This window comes from Bos indicus, chromosome 15, assembly GCF_029378745.1.
Source record: "Bos indicus isolate NIAB-ARS_2022 breed Sahiwal x Tharparkar chromosome 15, NIAB-ARS_B.indTharparkar_mat_pri_1.0, whole genome shotgun sequence".
NCBI lineage: Eukaryota > Metazoa > Chordata > Mammalia > Artiodactyla > Bovidae > Bos > Bos indicus.
The window spans coordinates 30,555,285-30,571,852 of record NC_091774.1 but is presented as its reverse complement, the minus strand read 5'-3'; the positions used below and the strand labels follow the sequence as shown (position 1 = coordinate 30,571,852).

Genomic DNA, 16,568 nt, shown 5'->3' with positions numbered 1-16,568 from the left:
CATGCAGACACTGAGAATGTTTCAGATGGCAGGAAGCCTGTGTGCAACGTGGGAAGTGACTGTCCTCAACCCTCCCCAAGGAGTGTCAAGTCTCTCTCACACACAGACACATATGTTGATATATATACACACATATACCCATACATATACACACACACGTGCACACACATGTGCACACCCACATATGTACAAACATACACACACACACACACACACACACAATGTCCTAAGGTCCTCACAGACCTAGACAAGTAGAATTTACAGATCATGACCAACAAGGGACTAAGGAAAGTTAAAGGTAAGGAAGAGAGAGGCCACAGGCAGGATTAAATCAGGGTTCCCAGCCTCAGCTGCCTGGGAGCTGCCCAAGGAGCAGACACACCCCCTGCCTTCCTTGAACCAATGCTTATTAAGCACTGAATGGGCACAGGCCTTCTGCTGAGGACTCTGACATGAATTAGCTCATCCGTCCCTAACAACCCTGTTGTGAGTCTCATTTTAGAGATGAGAACACTGAGGCTCAGAGAATTTGAATGACTTGCCCAAGATTCTACAGCTATGTAAGTGACAAACTCAAGAGAGGGCTGACGTGTCTTCCTCTGTAGAAGACCCTCATCAAGGCCACTCAGAGCTCTGTGCTGAGGACCTGGACCCCTGGGTGCCTACCTCACTTTCACTGTCTGTGAGAGGTGTGAACTTGGGCATTTTATTAAACTTCTCTGAGCCTCCAGTTAGCCATCTGTCAACAGAGGCAAAGGCATCAAAAGAGGTAATTTAAGTAAAAGCATATGTAAGATATGCTTCCCTGGTGGCTCAGATGATAAAGAATCTACCTGCAATGTGGGAGACCCAGGTTCAATCCCTGGGTTGGGAAGATCCCCTGGAGAAGGAAATGGCAACCCACTCCAGTATTCTTGCCTGGGAAATCCCACGGACAGATGATCCTGGAGGGCTACAGTCCATGGGGTCACAAAGAGCTGGACACAACTGAGTGGCTAACACTTTCACTTCCATATTATATATGATAACTTACTGAGGTGGCCACAAGTGTAATCTGGCCCAGCATGCTAGCTTAGGGAAGAAGCCAGGACTCCAGGGAGGGGAGAAGCACCAATATCATCATCACTGTCCTCATCACCACCATCCTCACCATCACCACCATCCACATCATCACCACCATCATCACCACCATCATCACCACCATCCTCATTATCACCAACGTCATCAACATCATTACAATCAATATGCATTTATTGAGTAGCTCATAACAAAATAGCAGCCATTTATTACGTATTGACTATGTGCCAGACACTGTGCCAAACACTTTTCATAATTCATGTGTGCTCCAGACAAACAGCATGGGAGTCGGACGCAAGGGATAAAAGAGGATGGGGTTGCAGAGCTCAGAGCCCCCAGCCTCCACCCAGAGGCGCTAAAGAAAGTGATTGCAAACTGATCTTCACTTGAGTGCAGAACCACAGCAAATTCTGTGGGCAAATATAAAAGACTTTTTCTCTAATACCAACACACCAGGGCAGAGGCAAAGATGAAGTACAATCCAAGCCCAGGGCAGAGGGAGAAATCAGGAGCCTACCCAGGGAAGAGGCAGGCAGGTCTCCTAGCAGCTCCAACTCCTAAGGTCAGCCTCCTAGATCTGTAGCCCAAGGCAAGGAGAAGGCGGAGGCCTGGCTGAGTTCAAGTCATGATGACCAGGTGGTCATGCTGGCTGTATGGGGCTCTGTAAGAGTAGAGGGCTCTGTAACTCTCTCAGTTCCAGGCCTCTGAGTGGACTTCCTCACCACCTGGGTCACAAGCAAGCACCTGAAAGGGTTCTCTTCTGTAAGGATCGAGTCGGGGGGTAGACTGGATATGTCCCCCCTCCTTGGCAAGGAGAGAGTATATTCCCAAGACCCGCCAGGGTGATGGTAGAGCAGCCGCTCAGCCTGGGATCCTGGGAAAAAAGCATTGAAATGAGAGAGACAGGGAGACAGAGCTAGAGCAAGCTGAACACAGAGTTCTGGCACTCGTTTCTGGCCAACAGGAAGAAGCCACTCCAGCAGCCCTGGGCTGGAGAAAGGGCCAGGGGTACTCTGACCCTGTGGGCGGGCCCTCAGCGCTGTAATCAGCCCCGCCCCCAGTCATTCCTACATGCTAGCATCCACACCAATCCAGACACCCACTTCCTCTGAGCTCCTGGTCCCCCAGAAACACCTGTTCTGCCTGTGCCACAGAGGCAAGCAGAAGGCAGCCAGACCCAGGACAGCTTCGTGGGCAGGGTGGCCAAGTGCTCTCTGAAGAGTCCTGGAAGGGCAGCCCACAGGAGGGCCCAGGTCAGTCCAGCTCCTGATAAAGCAGTGTCTCTGTCCACAGGCAGGGGCAGCAGGAGAGAGGGTGGACCTCTGAGCCAGGTCCGCCTGCTATGTACCTCTCCCCAGACTCATGCCCTGTCTATCCCCTCTTGCACCCCATTTCCAAGCCATAGCCAATGCTTGGAATTTCCTTTATATATCTCACTTCTGATATATATGTCCCTGCAACACTGCGTATCCTGCCTACCTTGTCCTTCTGCCTTTATTCTCCTGGAGAGCTCCTATTGAGCTTTCAAAACCCTATTCAGAAGGTCCCTCAAATATGAAGCCATGAATTCCCAGAGCTAATCATTCTCTTCCCTACACCTGCCCTGGACCTTGGACAGACTTCTCTTGAGGAATGAATCATAAAATAGAGTGTTTATTTGTGTACAGGTCTGATTCCCCCATTAGCCAGGGGGCAGGCACATGGCATATAGAAGGTGTCAGGATGTATTTACGGAACTGAGCGAAGGGCAACGGGCAGACAAGTGCATCCTGTGAAGCAGATGTCTGGGTCCACTTTCCACCACCACGCAAAGGCTGGGGCTCAGGCCCACTGGGGCCTGACTGAAAAGGGGGTGCAGGGAGAAGCAGACTGAGACTGTTGGACACTTGGGTGGGATCCAAAGCCCCTCCCACCCCCCACAGTGGGGCCTCAGTGCAGCAGGCAGATGTGGTTCCAAGAAGAACCAAGTCCTGGTCTGCCTTTGGCCTGCAGGCCCCTTGGCTAAACCTAGGTCTGTGTTTATCTCCAGGCTGGGGATTTCAGTTTCCCAGTCTGAGACCCAAGAACCAGGAATGACAGGCGAGCACATTAAGGCTTAGGGGATGCCCCTGGTGTAACCCCAGAGACAGGTAAGGAGGCGTTGGTTGGTGGCATCCTTGGGGCATGAGCCGGGATAGATGCTGACTCTGCCTGGGGCGGGGAGGTTCTGGGATACACTGACCAGGCCTTGCTGACACAGTTGTTGTTGTTTAGTTGCTAATTTGTGTCCAACTCTTTGTGACCCCACGGACTGCAGCATACCAGGCTCCCCTGTTTTTCACTATCTCCCGGAGTTTGCAAATCCATATCCATTGAGTTGGTGATGTCGTCCAACCATCTCATCTTCTGTTGCCTCCTTCTTGTCCTACCCTCAATCTTTCCCAGCATCAGGGTCTTTTCCAATGAACAGGCTCTTCTCATCAGGTGGCCCAAGTGTTGGAACTTCAACTTCAGCATCAGTCCTTCCAATGAATATTCAGGACTGATTTCCTTTAGGATTGACTGATTTTATCTCCTTGCTGTCCAAGGGACTCTCAAGAATCTTCTACAGTACCACAATTCAAAAGCATCAATTCTTCAGCATTCAGCCTTCTCTATGGTCCAACTCTCACATCCATATATGACTACTGGAAAAAACATAGCTTTGATTATACAGACCTTTGTCACCAAAGTGATATCACTGGTTTTTAATACGCTATCTGGGTTTGTCATAGCTTTTCTTCAAAGGAGCAAGCATCTTTTAATTTCATGGCTGCAGTCACCATCTGCAGTGATTTTGAAGCCCAAGAAAATGGTGACTCAGATCGTGGTGCTGACACAGGAGGAAAAGACTCCAGAAGTCGACTTGGATCCAATTTCAGCTCTTAAGTTCCTAGCTGTGGGACTCTGGACAACTGACTTAACCTCTCTGAGCCTTCTCAGTAGAATAAAGCCTATACGACCAACCTCGGTCCAGCACCCAGCCTGGCTCACAGGAGATGCTCTCTGGAGGCCCCTCGTCCCCCTCCCTCACACCCTGATTCCCAACTCTCCCAGCCTCTAAGCTCCAGCCCTGGCCAGCCCGCTTGTTTGCAGGTGATGGTCCTGCCCTAAAGCCTGTGGAGCTGGGGGCCGGGGCTAGGGGGATGCTTGTCCCAGTGTAACCAGAGAGTGTCTGGGGGCACAGTGCCAGGGCTCCAGCTGGGGCCAGCACCAGGCCCCCACCTCCCAGCTGTCAAGGGGAGGAGTCCCAGAGACAAAGCAATTGGGGGCAAGGGGGTACAGGGTGTCTGGTGAGGGAGAGGGGATGGCGGCTCCATGTGTGTGAGGGACTAGGATGGCTGGGAAGACCCCGTGGACCGATCAGGTAACGTTACACAGATGCAGGTTCCAGTGCCCAGTCTGCCACTGACTGGCTGGGTGACCTTGGGAGAAGCACTTAACCTCTCTGAGCCTCATTTTGCTCACTGGGAACAGCATGATCTAATTTTGCAGGCTTAATGTGAGGATCAGATCAACCCCAAGTCAGCCAAGGCACCGGGCAGCGCCTGGCATGCCGGAGACTTCAGGTCGATCCTCCTCTTTGCCTACTCCTTTTCCCATCCCCATCTCTCATTTTCCCTCCACTATTATTTCCCCTTCCAGGGTGATGCCCTCCAGGTAAAGCAGGCAGGGCCCAGGGGCTCAAAGAGAACTTGCACTTATATTTTCAGAGAGTGGGACATGGACAGAGGGCAATTTGAAGAGACAAAGTCAGAGTTTTCCACTCTGGCCCTGGTACCCTTGAGGCCCTCTCTGCAGCGTCCCACTCTTTTAGGCCCTTCATTTCTGTAATGACCGCCTTTAGCGCCTTTACAAACTCATTTGCCTGTGCTATTGTTTGCTCTGTCAGCATGTTATAAGGCCCCTTAGAAGGACAGCTGCCTCCCTTGCTCAAGTGGCCCCAGAGTCACTGAGAAGGTGTTGGGTGAGAGGCCCTGGGAGAGGGAACTGGGAAGCAGGGAGTGAGGCCAGGGCTGACATGAAGCTGTCTCTCCCTCGAGCCTGGATCCCACACAGGCCTGGTCCACCCAGCTGAGCTGACTGTGGCAGGGGTAAAAACCTGAACTTGGTGAGCCAGGCAGGGTATCTTCACTTTCACACCTCTGTTGCCCAGGGTCAGAATAGTGCTTGGGAACACAGTAGATGCTCAACAAATGCTTGCTAAACCAAAAGAGACGCACAGCCAGAAGGTGCAGGAGTGAAGGCAGGAAGGCTTGAGGATAAAGAAGAGGGACCAGGGAGGAGATGATGGTGAGTGCTAAGAAGCTAAAGCTAAGAGGAAAGGAGATAAGGTTTGTTTAATGGATTGCAATGCCCCAGCCCGAGAGTCCAAGAAAGGAGAGGAGAGACAGTGCTGGGGGAACTTAAGGGTCCGTGGAGGAGTCTGGGGCTCCCAAGTCCCTGTAATACACACACAGAGGCAGACGCTGCCCTCCCAACAGGACCACAGCCCACCAGCTGTGGATGGACGGATGCTGCACCAGAGCTTCTGCAAAGTGTCTGCCTTCCAATTACTTTCAGGAGCCCGGCCAGAGGGGCTGCAGATTCACTGGGAGCCAATCTGGTACCAAGGGCTCTGCCAGACACCTCCTCCTTCAGGGCATTGGGATGGAGCAGAGAGACAGAGAGGCAGGTGCTTGTCAATCCCGCTTCAGGGAATTAATTGGCTCCATGATGTTTATTGCAAACTGCAATTTAGCATCTCTATTCAGGTGCTCTCCTGTTTAATTACATATAGGATGGTGCGGGGAGGAAGGAAGGAAGTGTGTGTGATTTTCTCCTTAGTCCCTTCCTCTCTGGCGTTGGGAGGGTCAGAGGTGAGAAATGGAGCCCAGCAGAGGGAGGGAAGAGAAAGGCCTGGCACTGTGCTTGGCTTCCCACACCAAGCCTGAGCCAGCAGGGCCAGCCAGAAAGCAGCACATGCCCCTGGCCCCGGGCTTAGTCCCAACAGATTCATGGTGTCCTCATCTTTAGGGACCACAGTGGCCCCTGCTCAGGCTGAGAAATCCTTCAATAGACCTTCACAACCTCCCAGGCCCTTCTCTTTCTGAGGCTCAGAGAGGCTGGGTCACTTGCCCAGGTCATCACAGAGCAAGTTGAGAGGGACTGCAGCCTGCCCCAACCCTACTTCCCACCCATGGGACCAGCGCTCCCTGGGCAATGGCCATGTAGGTCCAGACAGTGGGCGGCTTAATCCCCCTCACCTTTGACCCCGGCCCTGTGGGTTTTTCACCTCAGTACCCGACAGACTAGATTTCCCCTGAGGATCCCCATCAACCTCAAGCTCCCATCTTCCCTCTCTGAATCCTCATGCTTTCTCCAGAGCTGGGAGGGCAGAGCACCAATTAGTTTATTTGCTTGTTTAATTGGGTAGGAAGGGGAAGGAAATTAAACTCCTCAACAGGGATCTTCCCAGCAGGGCCCGAGATGGAAGGAGGGGTGAGGACCCCCACCTCTGAGCACCCCTTTGCCTTCCCTATGTTCCCCGCCCCTATTCCTACCTCCCTGCCCCAGATCCCAAGATCAGAGAAGAGCTGGAATTCTAGGGCCTTTGAGAGCCAGACATGAGGTCTGTCCTGCCCTAACTGGGACAGCCCCTCCTGGAACTCGAGCATGATGGGGAGGGGAGACGCTGAGGAGAGCAGTCAGGGCAGGACACTGCCTCCGGCTCCGATGCTGTTGCTTCTTGCCCGCCTCTCTGCCTCTAGTAGTTTTCTTTCTCTCCCCCTCTTCTCGCTCTGTCTCTCTGTGCCCCACTCTCTCATTCTCCACTTTGGTCTCTTGGTTCCAGAAAAGCCCCTCCCCCGGGGGGGCCCAGGAATTATGGCGAGGCTCCTGGGGTGTGCCGTGGCCGTGGCCCTCATCCTCAGTGTGGCTTCCACTGTCTTTCTGTATCACTGGCAGCAGAAGAACCGGCTGGAGATGGATGGGGGCAGGTGAGTGTGGACAAGCCCATCCTCTGCCCACCCAACACTGCCCCCTCATGCTCCCCACCCGCACAGGCTGCTGCTGAAGCCCCTGCCCTTGTAAGGGGCTCAGGGCTACCTCACTGACCCACCGCAAGGCCTCATTCCCTCCTCCTGATTTCCCTTGTGGTTCAAACGGTAAAGACTCTGCCTGCAGTGCAGGAGACCTGGGTTCGATCCCTGGGTTGGGAAGATCCCCTGGAAGAGGGCATGGCAACCCACTCCAGTATTCTTGCCTGGAGAATCCCCATGGACAGAGGAGCCTGGTGGGCTACAGTCCAGGGGGTCGCAAAGAGTGAGACACAACTGAGCGACTAAGCACATCACTGTCACCTGTGAGCTGGGAGGGGCCCTAACCCTCCTTCAGTGGAGCTAAGCCTTTAGAGGGCTGGCTATGGGCAGGCACCACCCAACATTTACGCTGGGTTACAAAGATGTATTTTATCCTCTCAGCAACTCTGAGAAGTTTGTATGTGATTATAATCCACCATTTACAGCGAGGAAACTGAGGCATAGAGGCGAAATACAACGTACAAGTTCACCTTCTCGTGACCTGGACCAGGGTGAACTGAGTGGGGTCCTTGCCTCTGATATCAAGTTCAATGAGGCACCAAAAACCTGCATCATCATGAGAAATAATTTTTAATGCAATATTCTTAAAAATCAAAATGAATGCCCAAAATCTACAATGAACAAAATATCAACACTTTAAAGACAAGCTCAGTATTACTGATTTTTCTTTTTGCCTCAGGCTCTTATATGGCTTGGCATAGCCCTCTTACTGATCTTGTCTTTACTTAAAATGTTGATATATTGTTCATCATGGATTTTTGCATTCTTTTTGATTTTTTAAATGTTACATTGAAATATTCTTTATTGTGATGACTAAGACTTATGATGCCCCCAGAGGCTTTGCACCTGATCAGGCCCCTTGCTTCCTGGCTCCCAGTTGAGGGCCCGTGTGAATTTCCCACTGTCCTTCAAGCCAGGGCACGTGAGACTTACTTGGTTCCTAGGCCCAGGCTGGAGGGAGGGCTAGCCTAGGCTGGACTGGGCTGGGCTGGGGGCAGAGACACCTGGGAAGATGGAGGGTCTCTCTCAGCCTCCACTCCACCATGCTCTGGCTACTCAGGAGGCCACCTGGGAGCAGAGCCCAGGCCACCCTTGTGAGTGGGGCTCAGGGACCAGTAACGGCCAGGGGGCCTGACTGGGACAGAGACCTCATGTGAGCCTCATTCTGTGCCCCCCAGGACTGCCCTGCCTCTCTCCCAGGAGCCAGAACCTTCTCCCAGCAGGCAGAGCCACCTTGCACTTGAGAACATCCAGGTGGGCCTGGGTCCCTACAGTGAGGGGGCGGGGAGAACAAATGGGAGATGGACCTCAGGGAGCGGGCCCAACCTGAAGGCAGAGCCCTCCCAACCTGAAGGCAGAGCCCTCCCAACCTGAAGGCAGAGCCCTCCCAACTCCCCGAACTCCTGAACGGTCCCCAGCACACCACTAGCCCTGGCCAGTTCCCACAAGGCCAGGTTCAGGTAGAGACCATGGTTGGAGCCTTCCTCTCTCCCACCATGAGAAGTAAGAAGCCAGGGCTTTTCCTACCCAACACCCCTGCTTTCCAGGGGAACCTCTTTCTCCACCTCTCAGATCATTCATTAAAAAATCCATTGATGCTACGGCTGAGTCCCTTTGCTGTCCACCTGAAACTACCACAACATTTTTAATTGGTTATATTTCAATATAAAATTTAGTTGTTGTTTTTTTTAAACTGATGCCTGGCCCATGGCTGGCCACAGGGAGCCCACAAAGCAAAAGGCTCAGGCTGCCGTCATGCCTCCCGGATGCCACCAAAGTGCTGAATACAGGACGGGGAAGCATGGGAACCTAGGGAAGAATCTACAACCCACTAGGGGCCAAGAGGGCCGCCTGGCACAGGGCCGTGCTAGAGTCTGTGCCGCCACTCACCCGCCTTCTCTTCCAGATTCTTGGCCTAGAGCTGGAGAAGCAGCAGCTACAGCAGGAAGAGGATGAACTGCAGAAGCTGCCCCCACAGCCCCCCTACTACGATCTGGGGGCCTCCCCCTCCTACCACCCCTTGGTAAGGACCCCTGAGCCTTGAGGATGCTGATCCCAGGCCAGCTCCACCCAGCCCGGCCACGAGCCCAGCTGCCTGAGACAGAAGGGGGACAGAGGAGGTCCCTCACAGTTACACCCCCGCAGGCACTCAGGGCAAAGCGGGTGCTGGACACTGCGGACCAGGGCAGGAGGGTGGCGCCTCCAGTGAGGACACAGCCCAGCCTGGTGCTCAGCTCTCCCTCCCACAGCCCTGCCCGCCCCCCAGCTCTGTACCCTGCACCCCAGTCCCTGGACCTGCCAGTGACCACCAGAAAGCCAGCCGCAGCCCCTCCTCCTGGCCCTGCTCCGAGCCGCTCCAAGGGCCAGCGTCCACTTGAATGCCTGCCACCTCTGCCCAGAGCCCACTCCTTTCAGCAGACTTGGGGGCCGGGGTGGTACCCGTTACAGTGCCAGCCCACAGACCCGGGGCAGACCGCCTGGGCCCAAAGATAACACACCCTCGCCTGGCACTGGGGGGAGAGCCAGGCCTTTGTCTCCACAGCCTCACCACGCTCCCTCTCGGCTGGAAGGGCCAAAGAGAATGCATCTCAAGATGCCAAACCTTGCCCCTGGGAGGCAGCGTTCCTATCCCGGGTGCTCAGCCCAGAGGACCAACCCGGCCCCCACCTTCCAATTCCATGCAGGGGGTAAGAAGACCACAGCCATTTGTCATTCCTCAGTCAATCTAGAGGCTTCCAAGTAAGCTAAAACTCACAGTGGACGCAAAGTCCGTTCCTTAGACTGTGGCTGGACAACCTCTTCCCACGTGAGGGTGCCCACACTCCCATGTCCAGGCTGCACTGCCTGGCCCTGCCAGTTCCAACAAGGGGGCCTAGGGACAGTGATGAACACGACTGTGTGCCAGGCACTTTGCTGAGACTTTTCAAACTCAGCTCTATTTAACCCTCACAGCAATCAGCGTGATAAGTCTTATTCTTGCCCCCATTTTATAGATGAGGAAACTGAGGCTCAGTGAAATAAAGGGGCTTGCCCAAGATCATCCAACAAGTAACAGTGGAGAGGATCATTCAAGCCCTTGGTCCCCTGGCTCCCAAGTCCAGGTCCTCCCACACAGCAGTCACGGTGATGGCCAGACTTGTGGGGGGTTTACCTGAAGAGGTTTGAAGGGAGGCCACAAGCTCATACAGGGCATCTGCAGCCATGGGCTTCCTGCATGCAGCTGAATGCCCAGCTCTGCCGCCTGGCTGCCTGTCGGCTCCAGAGGCCTTGAGAGCCCGCCCCTAGAGCTTGGCTTTAGAGTCCTGAGTCAGATGTCACTTTGGGCCACGTAACCAGCCCCGGGCAGGGTGGAATCTCCCACCTGGAGCATGTCATTTTGCCTGCCCCTGCCTCAGGACAATGAGGAAGCACAGTATCTCTAGGTCTGAAAGTGGGTAAGGAAGGAGGGTGTGCGGAGACGCCAATGTTTCCAGAAGAGAGAAAGCCATGCCCTGCTCAGGATTCTCCAAATCAGCCTTCTCCTCCCTCAGCGTGGCCCTGAGTCAGGAGTCAGCAACCTCATCTGAGCCCCTGGTGGAAGGAGAACGGGGGCGGAGAGGAGAAAAAGGCAGGGATGGGGCGGGTAGTGGGGCCTGAGGCCTGGGAGCGAGGGAAGATGATGGAAGGGAGTGATTTGTAAAGTCATGGAAGACTCCTGCGGGCTGTCCCGAAGAGTGGGCCCAGGCTCGGCGTAAAAATGGCTGTGATGTAATGGGACAGCTGCATCTGGCCCTAATCCCCGCTAACGACGTCTGGGCCCCACTCTCTGACTGCTGCCCCCTCAGCCTGGCAGGCGCAGCCCTCCCTGAGGGCCAGACCTGGCAGCTCCAGCTTGAGGGCAGCCCCCTCCTCTCTGTCTCTCCTCTCATACAAACCCCAGACTAAGCACGTGGCTCCAACCCTGTACCCTCCCCAACAGCCTTCCCTCCCCAGGCTCTGCTCATGGTGGATTGACAGAAGGCTCAAATGAGTTGGAGGCTTCAGGACTCAAGACCACTTGGGAGGAAGAGCAGAGTGAGCCACTTTTCTTCCCCCAGCCATGGGCAGGAAAGGTTAGCTGATGGGCGCACTCTGAGTCTTGGACCAAGAGGCCGTGAGATGAGGGCACCAGGGTGGCTGGACACTTGTGAGAACGGCCTGTGGGGTGGTACACGGAGGTCACCTCCAGCATCCCAGGGAGGCGCCGGTGTTGCCAAGACTGGTGTGATTCCTTTCGGCTTACAGAGCAATTACGGGGCCTGGAGAGGATTTATTCCCAGCACTCGGGTTTGTTGGCGGTGCAGCTTGTATACAAGTCACATTATTGACGTTGTCATCAATTCTCCTTCCCAACAAGTAGTGAGAGGGAGCCAAGAAGAGAGCGTGCACCGTTCACTGAGGCAGGGCTCTGGAGGGAAGCCTGCAGGGGGCCCCAGGGACCAACAGGTAGAGACTCCCCCTTCCAAGCCTACTGGCCCCAGCCTGGGTGGGCCAGGTCCCATGCTGCCCACACACTCAAGGGCATTCAGCAAGGGTGTGACGCATCTCTCAATTTCTATCGAGGTTTCTGGGCTAGGAGTCCACTCAGGCAGCAGGTACCATTTGAAAGGCTGGCTGGCTTGGGGCTAGATCTTGGGGAGGACTTCCAGAGGCTCCAAGGTAGATGCCTAGAAGAAGTGGGAGGAGGGAGTGCTGCCTCACCTTTAGGGAGAGGGGCTCCCAGCTCCTCAGTCTTGGGAGGATAGACAGCCCAGACTAGAAGCAGAAGACTGGATGCAACGACCTGGGGAGGGATGGAGTTCCAAAGCTTTGGTGTTGGTTTGTCTCCTTCCTTTCCCCAGGAAGGAGACACCAAGATGGGATCAGACACAGAGTCATGGGGGGAGGGACCCGGGTGAAGGACCAAAATTGGAGGAGGAGTGGATGGGGAGATGGGGGAGGAAGGAAGCCTACGTGGGAAGAGTCTTGAGTGACCACACACTCTGCAGAAGCTCTGGGCAGGCCACAGAGAGACCTCGAGCCACAGCTGCAATGAGAGGAGCCTCCCGTTCCACAGGAACCAGCTGCACTAGGACCCCATCACGTCCAGCCATTGGTGGGAGCAGCCTGGGGAAGTGTGGGCACAGCACAAAAGCTGAGGTGGATCCAGAGGGGCTGCCCAGGGCGGAGGTCTAAGCCATGCGTGTCCACAAGCCACCACAGGTGACCCTGGCACCACAGGGGTCTGCACCTCTGTGATTCGGGGGTCTCTTCCTGAGAGTGTAGCCCTTGTTGCTCCAGTAAATTTTAGACCCACACCCGTGCTCATCCCCTCCTTCCCATAACGCTTCTAAATCCTCTCTCTCAGCTGTCCCCTGCCTTCGGTCCTGAGGCGTCTGAGCCCTTGATAATCACACCCTTGGCAAGCCAGGGCTGCTGCATGTGTTCCCTCATATCTAAGGCAGAGGAGACCCAGGTAGTCACCCATGTCCTCCACAGAGTCCTCCGTGCCACATGGGTGACAGCAGCCTGATCTCCTCCCGCTGGTCGGGGCCAGTTACGCCTTCCAAGATGCCACTCCTTGCCTGCTGGCCCAGAACATGAGGAGTCCAAGTGCGCCCTGCAGAGCGCAGAGTGGCGGGGATGGCAAGCACAGAATCCCCCTATGGGGTCATTGGGCCACTCCTGTTTTTCATCCCTTGTCATCTTCCTGTTGGGGACACAGCGCCACACAGAGGCCTTCAAGAGTATTGCCACGGAGCTGGCACGGAGGGCATCGGAGCTGCAGTCCGGCTGCTGCTTGATGAGCCTGGGAGGGGCCAGCAGTCCTCCTCTAGCATCCAGTGGGGCCAGGTTGAAGAATTAAACGGTGAAAAGATAGGGAACCTCCACCGCGTGACCTTCAGGGCTTTGTGATGACTCTGACCTCAGGTGCAGGATCAGTTTTGATTTACTGTTTTAGCAGGTGCGGGCAGTCTCGGAGGACTCCACTCAGCTGTGTCCCGCAGACCAGGGGTTCACTGTGGCGTCAGCATGTCCATCCCAGTCCCACACTGGGAAATTCCATGTCCCCCAGCAGTGAATTTGCCCTGTTCTCTGGGGTCCTTGCCAGGCTGTTGAATCCCACATCCTGAGAAAGTGCCCCCAGGTCAGTGTGGTCTTGCTTATTCCCCCAAATCCCACCCACAAATGCCCGCCCAGCTTCTGCTAGAATTCCTAGAGAATTCCTGCCACTCCTTGCTCCTTGGACGTACTCTCTCCTCCCTCAGCAGGTCCAGCTGGCCCCAGCTGGGTCATGCTGGGCTTTAAACTTAGCTATCAGCCTGGTAGCCAGGAAGGCGGGTGGGGGCAGCTCTCGAAGAGTGTGCCTCTCGCCTTGTAGGGTGAGCCTGGGATGATGGTAGCTCTTGCTGGCTTAGGCCAGGCACCTCCATGTGCTCTGAGGGACATATCCTCAAGAGCCTTTTTCGTTTGTTTGTTTTGTGTTGGGTTTTTTTTTTTTAAATAAGTTTATTTATATATTTCTTTGGCTGTGCTAGGTCTTCGCCGCTGCACGTGGGCTCTTCTCTAGTGGCGAGGTGGAGGCTTTCAGGGGCTTCTCTTGTTGCAGAGGAACAGGCTCTACAGGCGTGGGCTCAGTAGCTGCAGTTCCCAGGCTCCCTAGTCGCAGCACACAGCCTCAGTTGCTTCACAGCACGTGGGATCCTCCCAGATAGCACGTGTCTCCTGCTCTGGTGGGCGGATTCTTTACCACTGAGCCACCAGGGAAGTCCAGAGACCTTGTTTGGCCAAAAATTTTACTTTCGTTTTAGGTTCGAAGGATTCATTAACAACAGAAACCTCTCATTACACACACAATAAACAATTTCAATTTTAAATAGAGGATTTTTAAACTTCATTTCAATATACATCATTAAAAGCAAAGAAATAGAAACAACAGAGAGAAGGAACGGCACATACTTCACCAAATTGGGCTGACAACCCACATCCAGACTTGAACAGCGCTGGGAAGTCCCATGTAACAGCAATCTGGAGTCCCGACTGGCAAAAGGCCCCAGGCAGCGTGTTCACCCCATGGGTGAGACTTCAAATTGCAGCTTTGGGGGCCACCACTTATAATCTCAGGCCATAAACGGACATCAGCATCAGTTTGCACACAAAAATGCAGTTCTGGTTTTCCATTAACTTTTAGAATGCTATTGGTTTTCACCTTGTGAGTCACAGGATTTTCCAGACCCCAGGGGGCTGGCCAGGCCTACAGGGGCTCAGCAAATTCCAAGACCCTCTCCCTCTCTTGTCTAAGGTGCTGCCTGACCTGCTGGAAACCACTGGTGTGTTTGCAAGCGGGCACGCGGTCCAGGTAGGGTCGGAAGTCAGTCAGAGGCCTGCTCTCCTGCTTCTGAAGCCTGAACAAGATTTCCTCCCTTTTAATTTCCCTAACAGACCTCTATCCATTTATCCCCAACTCAGTTTCAGAGTTGGAGATTTTTTCAGCTTGAGCCCACACTTAGGAGAACAAAGCTGGCGTGGCTGAGCCTCTCCAAAGCCTATGATTCTCACTTTCAAATCCTGTGTCCACTGCTCCACAGCAGGAGGAAATGGAGCCCTGGGAAAGCTCCCTGAGGGGTCTCTGCTCTTATATTGAACTTTTACCTTTCGTGGACCCTCAGTTGCTCATGAACCCTCCATAAGTGACAACATCACTAAAATAATAACTAGCCAACTCTGCTGTCCCTCCAGCCTCACTTCCTGGGCATCTCAAAGCCTGAGTCACTGTGCCTGAAAGAGCATCCCCTCCACCAGCACGCCCTCCCAGGCCCCTGATGGTGGAAGCTTCACCACTGGGCTGCCAAGTTGTGCCAGAGACTCTCTGGGCCCTGCTTTCCGCTTAGGGTGGGGCCTCCTTGCTACTGGGCAGTGAGTAAGCCAGGCCCAAATCTCCACTTTCCCTTTTCTCAGCCCTGCCCGGTACCACTTGTGTGCATTCGAGCCCTCCAAGAAGAGACAGGGAGACAAGATTTGCTGTCCAAGAGCTTCACTGGGGAAAACCAGCACTGACAGATAAAGGGGAGGGAACAGGAGAAGGCAGGGGCAGGTCTGGCCTGAGAAAGGAGGGGGGAAGGCAGGGGGAGCCTCAGATGGCAGCGTGGCTCTGGGAAAGCTTGTACTGAGCCAAGAGGAGTCCTCAGGCCAGCCTTAGAGAAGTCCTGCCCCCCGGGAAGGGAGCTCCACTAGCACTGGTGGTGCTCAGTCACTGGCAGGAGCAGCCAGGGGACATGCAGCTTCTGCAAATGCCCTGCTGGGTCCAGCCAGGCGGGAGCTGAGTTGCCGTTCGGCCACGCTCCCCATGGCAGGTCGGAGTGGTGCATTTCCATGGTTGCTCCAGTGAAAGACAAAGCAAAGAATATGGGAAGTCCAGGGCGAAAATGAGCTTGGGATGGAACTAATGGTTTGCCAGGGATGAGACTTCTACCCATTCCCCAAACTTGGGCCAAGAGGTGTGTGCCTCCTGGGATGAGATAGGGACCGGCTGGTAAGGCTGGTGCTCAGAGCCAGGGACACACCTTGCCTATGGGGTGCTGGCTCCCTGATCTCTAGCCAAGGATTCCCCCAGTCCAAGGATTCCCCCAGTCCAATTCCCCCCCATTGCTCCTTTGTCTCTTTGTGATGGATTCTGTTAAGATAGAAGGCAAAGTGCCAGGGTCTTGGAGAACTCCCCTCCACTCACCTGCATGAGATGGTCCCAAACCAACTTTGCCATCAGCCCACAATCTCCCAACCCTCCGTGGGGGTCAGAGCCCAGCCTGCTCCATCCAGAGGGTACTCAGTTGGGAAGAGTCCATGTAGAGAAATTACTGGACACTGGTGGTCTCTCAGCAGAGAGCCTCAGTGGGAATTCCACTGAGGGGTCCCTGCCTGAGTCTGGCAGCTCCAGGACACCCCCAGCCTCACATCCACCTGACGCACCTATCTCTAGACATCCTTGTGATGATGGGAAGGTCAAGAGGTGGAATCCATTCACCCTGCCACACCTTGGGTGTGTGGAATGGGGACACAGTCAGTGCATCCATTGCTGGCCTCCATAGGATGGTCTTCACCCCATCCCAGAGTGCCAGCAACCCTCCCACCTTACGGGAGTCCTGACTTGTGGAATCCACACTCTGCCTGTCTCCAGGGCCCCACAGGGATGAAGGGAGTCTGGGCCTCTGCCCTCAGCAGCTCGTGCTTGCACACTGCCCTGCTGGCTTTGTGCCCACCTCCCTGGCCCTTGGCCACCTTCACAGGCCCTCCAGCTCATGGCCGGGGAACCAGGAACTGCTCCGCACCTGTCTGTTCAGCCCCCTTCCCCTTCCTTCTGTCACTGGCCTCCTATACCTCCAACCTCCTCCCGGGCCC

At 54.6% G+C, this 16,568-nt stretch overlaps 1 protein-coding gene across 1 annotated transcript in view; it reads left to right on the top strand.

Annotated features, from left to right (window-relative positions):
• Positions 1 to 9,234, top strand: part of NECTIN1 (nectin cell adhesion molecule 1) — a 98,234-nt gene extending 89,000 nt beyond the window's left edge. Inside the window, exons 6-8 of the mRNA XM_019974191.2 lie at positions 6,929 to 7,073; positions 8,354 to 8,429; positions 9,082 to 9,234. Coding sequence (XP_019829750.2) covers positions 6,929 to 7,073; positions 8,354 to 8,429; positions 9,082 to 9,219 — 359 coding nt within the window. The 3' untranslated portion in view covers positions 9,220 to 9,234. The remainder of the gene's footprint in view (positions 1 to 6,928; positions 7,074 to 8,353; positions 8,430 to 9,081) is intronic.
• Positions 9,235 to 16,568: the final 7,334 nt, after the last annotated feature.